This window comes from Camarhynchus parvulus, chromosome 3 (genome assembly GCF_901933205.1).
Source record: "Camarhynchus parvulus chromosome 3, STF_HiC, whole genome shotgun sequence".
NCBI classification, from domain to species: domain Eukaryota; kingdom Metazoa; phylum Chordata; class Aves; order Passeriformes; family Thraupidae; genus Camarhynchus; species Camarhynchus parvulus.
In genome coordinates, this window is record NC_044573.1 from 106,625,737 (window position 1) to 106,643,698 (window position 17,962).

The 17,962-nt window shown below is 40.9% G+C and overlaps 1 protein-coding gene across 3 annotated transcripts in view; it reads right to left on the reverse strand.

Moving 5' to 3' along the window:
* Nucleotides 1-16,295: 16,295 nt before the first annotated feature.
* Nucleotides 16,296-17,962, reverse strand: part of ATG5 (autophagy related 5) — a 71,746-nt gene continuing 70,079 nt past the window's right edge. For 2 of the 3 annotated variants that reach the window (XM_030944840.1, XM_030944841.1), the window contains one exon: nucleotides 16,296-17,275. In XM_030944840.1, the coding sequence (XP_030800700.1) occupies nucleotides 17,139-17,275 (137 nt within the window). In that variant the 3' untranslated portion in view covers nucleotides 16,296-17,138. The remainder of the gene's footprint in view (nucleotides 17,276-17,962) is intronic. The other variant, XR_004060584.1, reaches the window with a different exon arrangement.

Here is a 17,962-nt window from a genome sequence, read left to right on the forward strand (position 1 = left end):
CAGTTTTGGCACTGACCAAGGCATATGTGTGCTCTGCCTTGCTTCAGGGATAACTAATGTACCTCTAGAATGATTTTTAAGAGCTAGGGATGGGGTAGAACAAAACACAAAATCTACGCTCTGGAGAATTTTTGTCCTAGTACACGCAGAAATTAAATTGTGTTTGTCTCCTCCCTCTGCTCTAAGGACAGAGGTAGCATTAGTAATACAGAGCATGTCACTCTTCAAGCTCTCATGCAGCTTTTAAAACATAGAGAGCAAATGGCAAATTTACCTTTCATCTCCTTTTGAAACTTACGTTAGGCCTTATTGGTAACAAGTGAAATTAAACTGGTTGTTGCTGTTTAACTTCTCCGTGCTGTTTCCTCACATGAATTAGTCATGACCAACTCTACTTGGCAACTGTCCTTACAAAAAACAGAACAGAGAGAAGGGTTAAGCACTCCCATACAATTTACCCAATAAATTTGTCATACCCCTCATATAGAGTTGTCCCTCCAGTTTTGCCTGTTCCCTAACATATCTGGCAGTTTGAACAATGTTGGCAATATTTGAGCAATTAGGCATTCCAAGTGGAAAGGTTAATACACCTTACCCTCAAATGCAGGGTGTGTTTTGTCTTGTGCCTTTAACCATCCTTGATGAGCACCAATTGCACAACAGCCATGAAGTAGGAAGGTCTTTCAATTTCAGTACAGCCGAGCTTGTTTTGGTTTAGCAAAAGACCAATAGTCCAATGCAAGGATGGGATAAACACATCTTGACTTGAGTGCTACCGAGGCAGATCAGAAAGAGGGAACTTCACAGTGGTTATCACTTTCTGGGTGTTAAATGCTTTGGTCATCCTGGCAAGGCTGCAAAACCAGGTAAAAGATAACCCATAAAAGAAAACACTCTGATGATGGAGCTTGGAATAGGACTGTCAAGGAGGTGTGAGACTTATTTCACAGGTGGTTTATTTCCTACTCTTTTGGTTGAGCAGCATTAGGACCTCAGTTTCTTTTTTGGCAACTTCTCAGAAACAGCAGTCTGTTTGTGGTCCAAGCAGCAAGTTCTGGGCAAGAGTGGGCAGAGCTGGAGAGATCCTGCAGCCTTGCACCAGCTGGGACCTGCAAAGATCCCAGTCAACCAGGATAAAAGCACCTCCTAAGCCAGCCAGCCAGCCCAGCAGCCGCCATCCTCAGCCCAAGACACTGCTGAAACTGGAGAGCAACTGTGGGTTGCAAAGAGCAGCGCTGCAGAGGAGCACCCGGGTCAGCAGGAGGCCAGCAGCTGCCGGACCGGCTGCCACAGCCCTGCTCTGCCGCAGCAGGGCACACCCAGCAGCCAGCCTGCCTGCCCTGCCCGGCAGGGATGCTTGGCTGTGCCGTCCGGACCTAACAAGAAAGAAAAAACAAATCTAAGCAGCATGGAGAGATGTTTTGCAGGTCACAGCAATGCTGCCCATGCACCCTGAGCCTTCACAGGAGGTCTGGAGCCCTGGTGGATGAAGGAGGTCAGGTCTGGGATGTCTACTTACCCCCTCCCACAAAATCTGAATGGGTCTGAATGACCCAACCTGTGCTAGGGTGGTCCTGCAAGGCCCCACAAACCTCACCAGGGTCTCTTGTGCAGCAGCCCCGGCCTGGTAAAAACTGCTGAGAATTCAGCACCTGGCCTCTCTACTTGTGGCTGGTGGTATTTCCCTTGCTGGGGTGATGTTGATGTTCGTAATGAAGCTTTGGCAGAGAAAGAGAGACATGTTGTAACCATTAGCAGACTTTACATTTAGAATTTATCTGAGGCAAGGACAAAGGATAACTCAGCTTGATTAGGTTTTTGTACAAGTTTGGGTCTCACACTCTCCATTGAGTATCAGTCCCAGTCTTCACCATTTTCTTCCTCTGACCCAGAAAAAACTTGATCATGAAAATAATGTTAGTTAGAAAATAATGGAACTGATAAGTCATTGCAGGCACATGTGTGTCTCATTATACATCAGTTCGGTTTCACTATATATTTTACACAATGTAACATAAATTTCACTACGCACCACAAGTATTTCAATATGTGATAGTCAGAAAGTGGCAGTTTACACTAAAAGTTTCAGTATGTGGTAGGATATTTCAAATACTATAAATTCTCCTTTTAAATTAAATGCATTGTGTAGATTAGTAAGAAATGCAGTTGTTTTAGTTTACTCAATGTGGTTTTCTTTCAGAACAGTATTTTAGTATGTACTGTTCAATTGCCATGTTTATTTTATTAATACATATTAATGGATAATTAAGTGAAAATTCATTAAATATACACCACACAGGACTCAGGCAGGAGTTCTGTTTCTTAGATCTTTTATCTCAGCTCAATTTATACCATATTAACAAACACACTGCATTTAGAGAGACTGTATTAATGAAAAGAATAAACTTCCTGTTATGAGCCTGGTTTTTTAAGTGAATTTTCTTTGAGCAAGTAAAATTTGAGGGATCTGAAAGCCCCTGTGAGAGTGAATTGTTAAAGCAGTGGGCAGGCATATCCAGGGTTTGCACTGATTCACCATTTATTGAAGATAATCGCCATTTCAGTCAAAACCAGCAGCAGAGGAGTTGGCACTGCCAGTGCTGTGCTGCTGCTCACAGCTTCCCTCAGTTGACCATAGAAGTATCAAATCAGTCAGGCCTTTCCAGCAAATCCATCCCAGTTACTGAAAAGGGGTGTTCACCACGGCCCTGCTACACCAAAAACCTCTGTCACAGAGCTACCACACCATCACTTTTTTACACATGATGTATTTCAGGGCAGGAGAGTACAGATTACCTCTGAGAGATACTTGCCATGAGCCAAAAGCATATCAAAAATAATCACACAGGTTAGTAAAGCCAGGGCACATCTGGCAGCAAGGACCATCTCCTGGTCACCTTGGTCACAGCTATAGTAACACTTCCACACTGGTGCAGCAAAGCAATTTCCCCAAATCCTGCACCTACCATCAGAAATGCAGAAAGAAGAAAAAAATTAGGCTAATTTTGGTTATGAATTCTCCCTCAGAATTCAGAGCACAGAAGCCACACCAAGAACAGCCCATGCAGAGTTCTATTTTATTCAAAAAACAGCCTCAGCAGAGGTTATGGGGCAATGCTGAACTCCAGCTTGAGAGAGAAACATCAGTCAGTTAGCTCTGCTCTGCCTTCTGCCCCTCAAGATACAATTACACAGATAATTTCCAGAACCTTTCTCCTGATAAGGTTGAAATGTTAATGATCTGCACTGAAGTTCAGTGTCCAGCAGAACCAGAGGTCTCATCTGCCCCATATCACACTCAAAGACAAGGGTGACCCTGCACCGACGTGACTTTGGTCAAGCTACTTAGAGAGTTACAAAGGCCTGGATTAATTGGAAACCAGGTCTTTTAACGTAACTCCTTGCCCCATGGCAGAGCCAGCAGACCTCATTGGCTCCCTGCCAAATAGTTCAAGCACCTCTTAACCAAGGAACAGGTAAAGAGCTTGGGCTGGAACGTGCTGGATTTCAGCCTGGCAGCTTCAAATCTCCTAACCCACAAGAGCAGCTTATCTGTTTGCAGGTCAGAGACCTCAGCAAAGCCCTGTTAGCAGGTGCATGCTGGCACAAGCTCAAAAGTTTCTCTCTCCAGATTGCAGCAGTTCCCAGGTCTTGGAAGTGTGGCAAAAAGGGCCACCAAAGTGGCCAGTGACATGCTCGGGGCTGGCTGAGTCTGCTTCTGCTAATTCATTTGGCAAAACATGTCACCATGAGTGCTTCCTTAGCTCGCAGAATGCATCCAAGGCAAGTATAAAGCTTGGCTACCCTACTTTCCAAAATTTAAAACCAAGACCCACAGTTCTTCTTGTCTGTAGTCTCTGACTACCATAAGAAACAAACTGTGCCCCAGACACACAAATCAAAGCTCATGAGGTGTGTCAGATGCTTCCCAGGGACCAGGCTGAAGGAAATACAAGTGTTTCTGTCACATGTGAGGCATGTGGACAGTTCAGGTTTGCTGTGATCACTGCTTTCATCCCAGACAGGGGCTGGTTGCAATGGCAGCTGCCTTCCTGTGCCAAGCCTGAAGACCTGAACTAGGAGTTTCCTCATCTGCCTCCTTTGTGGCTGCCTGAGAGCAGCCCTGCTGTCTGAGAGTCTCTGTTTTGGACTGGGCAAAACCTGGGCTCATATCTCCCTCCAATAAGATGTTTGGGATGAAATAAAGGTAATGTATTTAAGTTCATGTCTATTTTGCAGTGCAACCAAGCCTGGGCTGTCCCTGTTCCTATTTAAAAAAAGGAGAAGCAACAACAGTGCAAGCTTTGTCATATTCACTTGCTCCCATGTTAGATCTGGGCTAAGATATACATAAAGCAATGTATTTATGCCCTAGATTGCACTGCTGATACTGCCAGCAAAAGCTAAATTACAGTGATTTTCCTGTAGTCAGGCTGCTAGTCCAACAAGTTTTGGAAGGAAGCAAATGTATTACACACATCCTCCTAGTCCCTCCAAGCACTGTCAGGCTATAATTTTAGCTTACTCTTATTACTTATCATGGGTAATTGGTATTGAGCTGTCCTTTAGCCATCATGAAAGTTACATTATCAAAACTATTGCATTACTTTCACTTGCCCAAAGTTTTTGGCATTTCTCAACTGACAAGGCAGAACAGCAACAGAAGCTGACAAACCATATACCAACTCATTGATCAAATCCAAACCTTTTCATTTGACCCAATTAAGTCCCACTTGTGGGCTAAACCACAGGATTTCAGGAAAAGACATGGCCATGCAGCTTGCAGCATCCTCTGTTGTGATTTCAGAAACAGCTGGCATAGGCTTGAAGACTGCAGTTTCATGGGTACCATAAAATTTAATAAAGGACTTTTCCATCTTCACTGACTGAAGAGTAGGACCATATATAGTGTATAATTAAGCTGGTGAGTGTTGATTGTTTTGAATATGACCTACCTTTTTTTTCCTCTTTACTCAGCTCTGACTGAAGCTAATATCTGCTTATCAAAATCCTTCTGTTTTGAGTCAATGCATCTCCATCTATGCAAATCTGAGAGGGGAGGTGCTCACAACATTTCATATTCCTGGTAGCTGAAATATCCCTGGAGAACATCTCTGCTGCATTCATGTTTCATGGACATCTCTCTCTTTGAAGTCAACTTCTACAGGTTTTCACACAGAAAGTTTTCAGCAGTCTCATTTCCTCCACACAGCTGTAGCAGCAAAACATTATCATCAGCATGCAACCTTGCAAAGTGACACCTTAAAGAAAAAAAACTTGATAAAAAAATGTTGTCTTGGCATGATGGGAAAATTTTTCACATCAGCAGCTTCCTGCACTCTTTTCTGTTGATTTTCATCAAATTAACACTTCTTTGTTTTAGAAATAGAGCAAATATTGGTACTTCAACAACAGACTGCAACAAACAGCATTCTGCTAACCTTATGTGAGAAAAAAGACCAGTTAGACCAAACCTTCTCATTCATTTCTGCCCATCCCTGCCTCTCCCTGGTGTTCTCTTTGGGACAGAGGAAGCAGCTTTGTTTCACTTGTACAATTGCTTGAGCGTTTTGGTGGGGAAAAGTCTTTTTCTCAGTGTTCATACTACAGCTTCTATGCTGTGAAACATCAAAAAACTGCAAAGTTCAGCAACTGTTGAATTTCATCTGTGTGGACAGGGAGGCATTTCCCTGTTCTGGAATTGGGGTGTGCAATATTGTTTACAAGGATGGCAAACCTCCCAACTCTCATTTGCAAAATGCTCCACAGATACAGATGAAAGCCATGAAAGATGCTTGGGGGGTACTTTTGTATCTTAAACAAGATGGCCAAGCAAAAAGGAACAGCTTGTCCATATAAAGGGTGCTCTGAGAACTGTGGCAGCACAATGCATTTTACCTTCTGGACAACTACAAAAGATTACCAAATCACTTGCTTAATGCTGGATTTCTATGCATGGAAACCTACTGGTTCCCATGTCCTGTAAGCATAGGATAACACTGAGGATAACACAAATTTCATTCTACCACATTAGCAGGAAACAGCAGTCAAAACCAGGACAGCAAATAGAGGTGTACTGGAATTAGCAGTTGTCCTCTGAAGCTGGCATATCAAATAATGTTTTATTTTTTAATTTTAAAATTTTAACATCTCATTATTTTCACAGAGCTGGCAGATCCAAAGAGCTGGAGAGGAACAGATCAAATCCAAACAACTTCTTAGATGCAGAAGCATCAGAGGATGCAGCAGTTCCAGACTGTGTTTAGGAAGCTCAGGAGCTGGGGGAAGTTTCTGCTGCATGGGAGTTGTACCCAAGATTCAGCACTGAGGGCTTTGGAAAGGATGTTGCTTAAAAGGCACAAACCAATACTGGCATAAAGGAACCTCACAGGCCTCAACAAACCCTGAATCACTACAGCCCAAGCAAAAATCAAGCATTAAAAGCAAGACTGCTCTAAATTCATTCTCAATAAGAGCCATCACAGATCAGATTCACACCTTCTCTGGAAGCTGACACTTGGAATTTACATTTATCCCTCAGCTGCTTCTGTGGAAATAATGAAAACACCAAAATAAAACTCAGGAATCAGTCCAGATCTTTGTAGCACTCCAGCTAGGCATATCCTAAACCCTGGGTGGTGGGAGAGGGAAGCCATGCTGTCTTTCTTGCTCAGTTAGCAATACACCAGAGCACACTGAAAGTAATTATTTCCATCTGCCACACACAACCTACAGACCTGAAAATGGTACTGCTACTAGAAATCTAATACACCAGTGAGTAAGCAGAAGCAACCCACTGCTTTTATTTGTGATTGGTCACAGTGCTGTGGAGATGCCACAAGTGCAGTGCACTGTTAGCCTAAGCTTGATAGGGTGAGTGCTCAGTGCAAGTCTCCAGACAGAGCAGTGTATCAAGCAACAGCTAGGAGAGAACAGAAGCTTAGAAAATACCCAACCCACTGCAGAAATCACTTTTTGTCCTTTGAGAAGTCTTAGACTAGTCAATTTCCCCCCTTCTTTTGAGAAAAAGCTGGTAATGACCCAATTATCTATTTGAAGAAAGATAACTGCTTTGAGATTATGAAATTCTTTGAGCAAACAGCCACTGTTTGTAATCAAAAGCAATTTCAGGATGAATGTGTAAGACTTCAGCAGGTACAAACATAAATTGAAGCAGAGCAGTTGCCATAGCTCAGCCCATAAAATCCTCAGGTATTTATATGATCACTATTTTTGAGATGATTGACCACTATCACCCAGAGCACAGATGTCACTCTGTTGATGTGGCAGCACTGCCTTTCATTTCTATACATCTGACTCAAGGTGCTGCATCCATATGTCTGAACCACTGCAACCCCTCCTTTCCAACAAGAGCACTGTGCTGGGTGGGGAGGAGAAGGGAAAGGGAAGTGAGCTGTAGGCATCACTTCAGTAGCCATTAAAGTCTGAACTACTTGATAAAATGAAGACAAGTTCTATTTCTTTATGAGACTTGTGCAAAACATTCCGGGAAAAGCAAAGCATTATTATCTGAAGGCACAACTTAACATTTGAACTGTGTAACAATTCTCTTCTTAACCATAAATATTGGACTACATAGGCGCATCTGCCTTCCACAGATTGGTGAGTGGCCATGTGTGTTGTGCCTTGATCAAAACAAGGATAACTAAGATGATTCCCAGTCTTTATACACGACAGAGACCAGACAACCAGACTCAGTCCCATGCACAGAAGATGAGCTCAGATTGAATTACCTGGCAAAGAGCAAGTTGCTGGTTTAGCAGGACTGACATAATTTTAATTAAAGGATGAAAACACACATTTTTAAAGAGAAGAGTCTTAGGAGCAAATGTAAAAAGCAAAGTCCTCACATTTGCTAGAAACGATATTGTAATTGCTGAAGAATCTGCAGTTCCTAAAGTCATCCTGTGATCCCCCATGAATTGCTCAATAACTGGGAAGTGGACTGGCTAGAAGCAAACAGGCTAAGGAGCCACTCTCCCGTTGTTAAAATAATTGGGATGTCTAAAGACCCTCAGTTAAGATAACAAACTAACTCTTGTGGTATGATCTAGCTGAAATATTTTGGATATCGTGTTTCTGTCAGTCCAAGGAATTTTTTCTTTTTTTGGACAAAAGAGGCAAAAGCAATAGATCTGCATGATGAATCCCCAAGCAGTCACACCCCAGTCAGATCGAACAGGACCTCTGTCTCAGACTGCAATATTCATCCCCCTTTCCTTTTGTCCTGCAAGCTGTATTTGTCAGACACAGTATTTTCCAGAGGGGAAAGTAGGATCCAGAGTCTAAAATACTAGGAATGCCACCCCCACCAACTACATATACTAACCTCAGCCATATCAAAGCAGACAAGAAAAACTAAGGGTGCTGCACTGTGTTGGTTCAAATTAAACAAGCCAAGCAAAAGATTTTTTAAATTTTATTTATGAGATGTGAAGAAGTTGCTTTTACTTGCCAAACCATGGTGCTAAATACCTAAGACACTGTGAAAGGGGCGCCTCTATTATTAAAAAAATATTTGTATGCTTTTGGTGGATTAATTGCATTTAACATTTTGGTTAAACACACAAACAAGCACAGCTTTTTGTTGTTGCTTCAAATGAAGCCACAAAGAGAACAAAAGGCATCCAACTGAACCAATTTCGGTTTATAAACATATTAATTTTAAGAGCACTATGTGTACACTTAAAATGAATTTAAAGCAGTCGACCTTTGCAGTATGATGCCCATTTTCACTGCATCCAAATTATCCATAAATCCAGATGCAAGTTGTCACAGACACTTCTTTGGAGAGCTTGCAAAGTTAAAAGTTAATGTTTCCTATTAATTAATAATTGTTTTCAGCTGTTTTGGCAAGTGATTAAAACAAAGTGTCTGCCTTTAATGTTACAATATAAAAGTTTTCTTCCTCAGCGGCTTGAGCGCCAAGCGGGATTTGCCTCATTTGCAGGAAGGTGTCACACGTGATTGCCTGGGGCATTTGTAAGCAAAGAAGGTGAGCGCTATTGTACCTGCCAGTGCAGTGATCCCTATTCCTCATCGGCCTGGTTCTGGCAGGACAGGGTTAATTTTTGCCCAGGATGGGCAGGACCTGGAGGTTATTCTGTACCCCCTCACAGTCGTCTGGATCAGTGTATTGTGATGGAGGGAGCAGCTGGGTGTTGTCAGGGGGTCTCTGTGTGTGAATCATTCACCTCTTCCTTGTACCCTCTGCCATTAACACTGCTGCTCACACTGTTCATTTTCTCATCTCATTGCTGTTTCCAGAGAACTGCTCTCACCTCAAGCCCTGATCTTTACCTTTTGTGCCTCCCATTCTCCTCTCCATCCCATGGCAGGGGAAAGGGAGCAAGCAGAGCACAGTTTGGAATGGGAACACTAAATTGTGGAATACCATTCCTAAACCATGACATGCATCCATTAAAGTCATCCACCAAGCAGTTTCAGAGGAACATCAGCTGAGATAAATAAAACAATGCTCCTCATGTTAACGGTGTACCACGCCATGAAAGAGTCATTCCATCACAAAACCAAACAGGCTGTGCATCGTTTACCAAACCCTGCCATCTTCCAAATTCAGGATCACACACTCATAAAAGTTTGCACTGCAAAGCATGATAGCATCTGTCCCTTCTGAGGCCCAAGCCATCACACAGGTATTACTGACAGACTTGTTCCACACAGCAGCAGATGGTTCAACACAACCCCAGTTCTGACCAGCACCTGATCCACAGCAGGATTAAACACGGCTCTGAGAAGGATCCTCTGCCATTAGTAACCTTCCAGACATCGTCTTTTATTCCCAAGCTTCTACCAATTCATTCCCCCAGTAAAACTGAAATGGAGCTCTCCTGGAAACTGAATTTTCATAGCCATGCAGAGGAAGGACAGCAGATTCACAGCAGAGGCTGATAAGCTCTGCTTGCAAAGTCAAAAGTACAGACTTTTGACTGGGGGTCTGACTGCTCCTTATGTTGAGCAGTCAACATAAGGAGCAGTCAGACCCCCAGTTCTCTTCCCTACATGAACCCCAGATAACTTATTGAGAAACCTTTCACTTATGCTGCATCAAGAAGCTTGTGAAGTGATGAAAAGTACAGAATTTGTTTTCTCTCTTTCTGGTAAATCATGGGAGGTTGCTGCTAGTTCCTCCTAGCTCTAGCTTCTCCCTCTAGTTTGAAAAATTTTAAGGTGTTCTTCAGTTGTTAAGGTAGTAGTTTTTCAGAATAAACAGCAGGCTTTGTCTCTGCAAGGTAATAAATCCAGAAAAAACCTACAGACTTGCTGAGCAGCAACAACATGGCTTGTGCTCAGTGAAATTATTATTGTCAGAATTCAGAAGAACCAGACTCAGCCCTTATCTTGGGCAAGGAGATTTCTCCATGGGAACAACACCCTTACTACATGATCTGAATGGCAGAGGGATACTTCACCACTTCAGGCAGTGACACCCACCAAAACCCTCAGCAGAGACAGCACAGACAGGAGTGCTCTCTTTTTCCTGTGATCCTATGTGCAAAATAAACCTAAATATTTCTCAAGAAGTTCCCAGCCACACCATTTACACTTAATCTCATCTCACTCCACAGTGAAACTTGATAAAAATGTTAGAGTCTGATTTGCTTCAAATAATTAGCATCAAGGGTAGTCAACAAGATGATCCCATGCCTAAAGTTACTTCAAATCCCTGAAGCCCTCTTTGACATAAATGACAAAATCCCTGAACATAAATCCTGCAGGTAGAGAGAAGCACTCTGTTTCATTCCTATCAGGTCAAGATGCACATCTACAGCACATCTGAGAAATCCACAGCAATTAATTCATCCCTCCCTGGCCAGTGCCAGAGAAAGCACTCCACTGCTCTCAGAGACACTAGCAACCTTATCTTGGGGCAGCTCTGCAGAGCTTACGCCCTTGTTTATGATGTGGCAATGGCGGCACATGCCCATACATTAAGGTGTTAAGGATCTTCTCCTTTATTGATGGTATCCACATTCATTTCAGCATAGCACCCCACAACACATTAGCATCAAAGCAGAACACCCAAAAATATATTACAGTTTGTTTCAAGCATATATTATACTAAAGAAGCATTTTTATCCCATCCAGATCATAACCTGCAGCAAAGATCCTCTCGTTGATGCTACACACTCAATGCCTTTTATTACTTCAGCATTTTCTAATGCTGAAGAATAATCTCCCTTTAAAACATAAACATTTTTTTTTCCTGAATGCTCAAGTGTCCCGATACCATCAAATGGCATTTTGGAAGAGGAGCTGCTGTGGTTTTGAGCACTGTTAATTGCCTGCAGTGACACAAGCAAGGGCTGAGCTGGGTGCGAGCAAGGGAGTTGTGCAACAGGCATCGTCCATTCCCTCCATACCACCTCAGTGAGGTTTGCTTTTTGGAAGTATCCAGAAAGCTGATTACACAGAAATAGCAAAACCAGCCTGAATGAAGGCTGGGGATACTTCCATTTACATGAGTGCCAATTTTAAAAGAGAATTTAATTTACACGGTGTATTAACTTGTTGGAAGCTTGTGTGGCTACCCCAGAACAAGAACTGTTAGAGGTGTGGCTCAGAAACTTGAAAGACCTAAACTTCAGAGACCCCCCAAAATGCCAGCTGAAGATCATTATCATTATGCTCAGTAGCTACAGTTCACCTGGTTTGTTGTCCAGTGCATGCAACAACAGCAACAAAAAAAGGGTTGCATAATGGAAAATTGTGGCATCTAGTTTGGGGAAGGAGGGAGGGAAGAGTGCAAGTAGGTAAGCTGCAGAGAACTATTTTCCTCTGTATCTCCAAAAGACACTGATCCCAGTGTGATCCAAGGAGGCCAGAAGGGACACAATTCTTGCTGCACTTCCCTGAGGAAGCCAATTGCAGCAGAACCCTTGAATGCATTCAAGCTTCAGCAAGAGAAAGAATAAAATACAAGTAATTCCTATTAATATGCCAATGCATATTAATAAAAAAACACACTATATATATTTCAGGGCAATTGTAAGCTGACCCATTAGGATTGCTCCCTCTTACCACTGAAATAACTGAATATACAACCAGAAGTAGGACAGCACTAATTTTGCTGAAAACTGACATCATGATTTCTTACTGAAAGACATTCCATTTTAGCAATAAATTAGGCTTTGCTTTTTTTTGGTTTTTTTTTTTTTTTCCATTGCCATTATGGATATTCTTCCAGTCATTTTCTCAACAGCCATCAAGTATAAATTTATATACAATAAACCAAAACTGGAGAGTTTCCATAGGGGAGCAGACCTCCCAAACTGGCAGAGAAACTGCCTGGGTGGCTCAGCAAAGCCATGCCTCAGGAGAAGACCTCATGTATCTTCATACTAAAAGGTGTTGAGACGTACAGTGCAGAAATGCTGACGATTACAATGGACACATCCTCTTTCTACTGCCTATACAGACTCATTACAAATATTGATGTCTTGTTCTACAATTAAACCCCATATAATGGAATTTTATTCTGACTGGAAAATGAAACAGAAAATGCTTGTGACCAAAACTGGGTTTGGTATTTATTAGCCACACTGAAAATGTATTCTGCTGTTCTTTATGAAACATTCAGAATAGCATAAAATAAAACTACATTGAAACAGTATTTTTCATGAAAGGTACTCTAGTGACCTATCCATCCATCTATGACTCAGTTTTCCAACATACAGCGTATTGGAACAGTGACCTATGGTGCCTGCGCAGGACGTTGTCTGCAGCAGGACCTCCCTGTTCTGACTCCTCACATGAAGGAAGCCCAGGCCAAGCATCTGCTGCAGAGAAGAAAGCTCTGAAACGATTCCTGTAAATAAAGGCCTCCCTCAGCAATGTGCCAAACCATCAAAGCTAAATACACACTCAGCGACTACTCACTCCTGGCAACACCAGGGGTGCCAGACACTGTCCTGCAGGTGAAAGCCATTGCAGTGTATTCATGGAAAGGATGGAAAGGAAAGCACGTCGTGGGAGCTGCAAGGTGATGAGTGAATGAGAAACCTGGGTGAGATCAAGAATCCAGCTCTGTCATTTCAGTCCCCACAAAGTATTTTCTCTCAAGCCCCACCTTCACTGTTTTTTAATACCTCTCGTTTCCCTCTCTCCTCCTCTGCACCCTTCTCTCGCTGCTTTCCTCCAGGGCCACCCAGTTGGTGGTAAAAGCCAGCAGAAAGGAACTCATGCTCTGCTGGTGAGGGAGGAGCTGTGTGAAAGTGTCAGGGAGGGTCCTGGAGATGGGCAGTTCAATCACACACAAGGCACCAATACTGGTAATCCTGCAAGGGACAGAGCTGTGGAGCCAGGGGCAGGCACAGCCTCATCACCACTCAGCTGAGGTCAAGCATCAGCTAAACAAAGAGAAGCTGCAAATTAAAGGACAATCGGCAAGGGGCAGGATTCACATGATAAAATGGTCGCTATGGAAATGGTGAAGAAACCGTATGACTTCCTGTGTCATGCCACGATTTCAGGGCTTTAGGCTCACCCCCATGGCCTGATCCCCTCCTCTTGTTTGCCTTGTACAGCCTCAGATAGTCTTTAAAATGAAGGAAAACCAGCCTATTTTGCCAATTTTGAACTGCAGAAAAAATCCAGTGAGGGTGTGTGTACATATGACTGATGGAAATCAAACCTCTGAAGCGCACATTAGTTTAATTATAGCTAGAAAAGCATGTAAGGTGCAAGTTTCAGCCAGATAGTTTCCATTCTGAGCTTTAATTTTGTAGTAATAAAAATACTTGAGTGCCTCTGTCTAGTTGAAAGAATAACAAGTTGTCTGGCTTGTTATGTCAGCTGGGACACTAAGTAACAATATACACAAGGAGAAATTATATCTGTGCAAAATAAGGCATCACCAGCTCTCACTCGTGCACTCTCCACGTGTCTTTCACTGTAAGGCAGCCACTGAAGAGACAGGTTTAGTGAACAGTGCTATTGATCATTTTTTCCCCCACTACAGCCTGATTTTCTCTGAAAAAGAACCAAACTTCTAGAGATTTCTAAGAAGTGCTTGTGAACTTGCAAAACACACTTGACAGAAGTCTAGCAAGCGATCCTTCCAATTCCAACAGATGCAAGCAAACTACGTTGCAAATTGGCCTTACCCTTTCCAACATATTATACTCAGTTATGGTGAGAGCTCAGGGTACAATGAGTATTAGTAGCTAGATTTGTTTCCACAACACATTCATTCTATTATTGATCTGGATTAGTGAAATGATGCAAGGATTAAGGCTTTGAACATCTTCAGTGGAAAGTGCTATTTTAAAATCGGACACATTTTGGCAGTTTTAATTGCAGTGAAGATTCTCCAACTCTAACCTGGTGTTTGACTACCTGTCTTTCTACCCTAAGTGGTTTTTATACATATAAACTCCATATCACGCTGGTTATTTGTACATAGAAAAACCTGACATACACCAAACTCTTCATGTAGCTTTTTGCATAGCTTGTTTGTATGCTTTCTGTTCTTCAATCTATAGTTCAGAGAAACTGGTGTTTCATTTCACAGTTAAAAAAACTTACTTACTTGAATTGTAGAGACATGAAAGGCAAGGGAAGGAGAGAAAACATCTCTCCCATTTTAAACTCATCTTCCACAAGCTAATTTGACAGTGTAATGTGAAAGTACAGAAATCTGAAATCTAGTTTTGAATGTCTTTCTACCTCTCTCTCAAGAGATATTACTCAGGTTTAGTGTGACATTTCAAAATGTCACCATGCCTATCTCAAAACCAGATATTTTAACACAGAATAGATACCTACCTGCTTTAATTCAGAACCCAATCTGTATGTGATGATATTCTAAGAACCTCTTCTAAGAAGTTCCTACTTATTAAATAAATACTCGTCATACAAAGATCCTTATTTAGCTGAAAATAAAGACAGACTCAAACTTTGTTTTATTTTTTAATAAAGTTTAAATAGTTAAAGTAAGAGGAAAGAGTACGTTTTAAAGCCAAGCTATTTTTTTGTTCCATGCTAGGCCTTAAAGTTGGATTTACTGGCAAATACGGGCCATAAGAAGAGCTGTATACTTAAAATGCTGGTGTAGAATATATTAAAATAGCCAGTGACTCACTCCAGATTACCTTAAAACAAAGGAAACACAATCTCTACAGTTTTTGAAAGGTATTGCCGCTTATCCTGATTAATGGAAAAATTATCCCTACAAAAGATTTTTTTTTAAATATGAAGACTCTACAAAATATTTGCTTTATCCATTGGCAGGACTTTGAAAATCTCCAAAATATTTAGATATGTGTGCCTAAGGAAGTTTATAAATGCCAATCCAACACTGTAACAAAAATTCCAAACAGAAATGGAAATTAGAATAACTTAACCAAATCATCCCACCATAAGAATATTATATTTCTATTCTGCATAAACACAGACCAGCATGGTTTGTTTTGTTTTAAAAATTCTTCATGTCCTGCAGAATACAGCATAGATTTGTTTCATTAGTACCTTTACCCTTCCATTTCCTTAATGCTATTTTCCTCATTAACATTTAAAACAGTATCTAATCTGTCTACAGATTTTTTCTGCCCTCAGGGCTCTTCTTAGCCTCAACCCTATCCTCACCCATGGAGATCCTTCCCCTCTTGCTTCAGAAAGAGGTTCTTGTTCATTTGGCTGATTTTCATTTTCTTCTTTTTCAGATACAGGTAAGTATCCTGCCATAAAGGGAGCATGGGAATGAATGGGAACAGCACTGGGAATTACTGGGACATTTACAAGCCAAGACTGTGAGTAGGAGCTTCAACAGCCACTATTTTTGGAAGAAAAATATCATGCTTTCTTTATATTGGATAATATTTGACAGACTGGATAATATGTCTACTATAAACATAGTTTTGTGCCACAAACAGCCACAAACTGCAGACAAAGCAATAGAGCACAGAGTTTGATGAATTTAGTGCAACAGAAAAAAAAATTGGTAAAGTTTGAGTAGCATCTGCAATGGTAACGAACATTTAGAAACCAAAATGATCCGATAACCTAAAAATACATCTGCTACACTAAGAAAAAATCTGTGCAATGAGATTATAAGTTCCAAATTGTGGACTGATTGCACAGGGACCACAGATGTAAGAAAGTATTAGCTTGGAAAGCCTCAGCTTTCCAAAATGCAAAATCATTAAAAAGCAATCTGTTAATCATTCTATGATTTAACTGTTTCCTAGTCTATGGGAATAAACAGCAGGATACAATCCTGTTTGCAACATCCATGTAGCTTTTAAAAAAAAAAACAACTTGTTAAAGTAAATTAAGAAAATATATTCTTAAAGAAGAAAAACTAGATGAGCACAAAGAAATGCCATGACAAATCCTGAGACAAATTATCCTACATCGTTGCTGGTCTATGAAAACTGGTTTGAATAATAAACACACTGGAGTATTCAGTGACAGCATACAAATCAAGAGTATTTGTAATTATTAAGTTGTGCATGTTTTTAACTGACAAAACATGCTCACAGGCTTATTTTAAAATCTCTCACTGCTTGTTATCAAAGTTAAAAGATCATTTGCATACCAATACATATACTGTAAACATGAACTTCTCATTAAGGAAAGATGGATTTACAGTAATTTGATCTTTTACAAAAAGCTATTGGTAACCAAATCTCTCAGTGTCTAACTTTCTAGAAAATTAAACCAATGTTTCCACCCTCAAAGCTGAAACACTACCTCTTTAGGAAACAGCCCTGTTTATTTGTTAATCAGAAATACAATCAAGTGGCATATTTCCATTTGCTCTTCGGCTGACAGTTTCAGCTTCATTATATTTTACAAGAAAACAGCAGACTTGCAGAAGTCCTGTAAATTCTTTCATATCGCAACTGATTTAATTACAGCAGTGAACAAACGCAGCAGTGATGCAAAATAAGATCAGCCCAATTGCCCTTATCTGATGATAGGATCTCTCTTCCTGTTTGGCTTACAGCAGTGAGGACTTCTTGTTTTGTTTCGGCTTTTTGTTGGTTTCTTTTTTTCTGGTCAGGCTGCCTCTGTCAAGACTGACAGAAGCAAGAAGTTGACATGCCCTTAGAATTCCAGCTTGAGAATGATCCTCATAGGAATACAGCTGAGTTTCAATCAGTAGGTCGGGGAATGATACTAATGTGGAGAAAATTATCTGGATAGCTCATATGTTCGCTTAGCCACTGAATGGGTGTTTCCAGCATTGGCTCAATTCCATGAATCATCACTTGAGTCTTCTGCTCTCCATCTAATTCAAAGAAAAAGAGAAACCACTAGTATACCATTCAAAGTTCACAGGAAGATTAAACATTTACTCATACTTAATTTACAGTAGATTTAATTGGTGTTACCGAGTTCAACATTTAACAGACGAAAAGTAGGAAATATCAGTGTGGAGAAAGCTGAGATTTGTATCATCTAAAACAGAAACTTTGAGTTAAAATTAATTCCAAGACAAAACCAGAATTAAGTAAAACTCAATGAAAGTGCCACTTTTCTTTACTAGTTGCAAGAGGGGCTTTTTTTAATCCTACAGTGATCCCAGCTTGTTGTCAACCCAGTCAAGGCACATCCATCTCGCCCAGCCATAAGGCATATGAATTTTACACAGATCATGCTTAAAATGTTGAGCTTCCTAAAATATACTGGTAAGTTGTATTCTTAATACTGTGATCTCCTGAAAGAGCCGGACTATGTGTAATATAATACATGCATTATTCCTGAAGTAATCTTGTTTTGCTAAGAATAATTTATATAAATCACTAGCAATATTTCAGAGTTACTCCAAAGGCAGAGTTGGCACTGGCTTTTTCTCACTTAGTTTCATCTCTTGGAAAAGCAAAGTTAGCAAATTATTCCCAGTATAACAAGAGTATTTTCTAAGAATATTTCAATTCTTTTTATTTATACTTGTCCCGGAGGATGCAAGTACTTT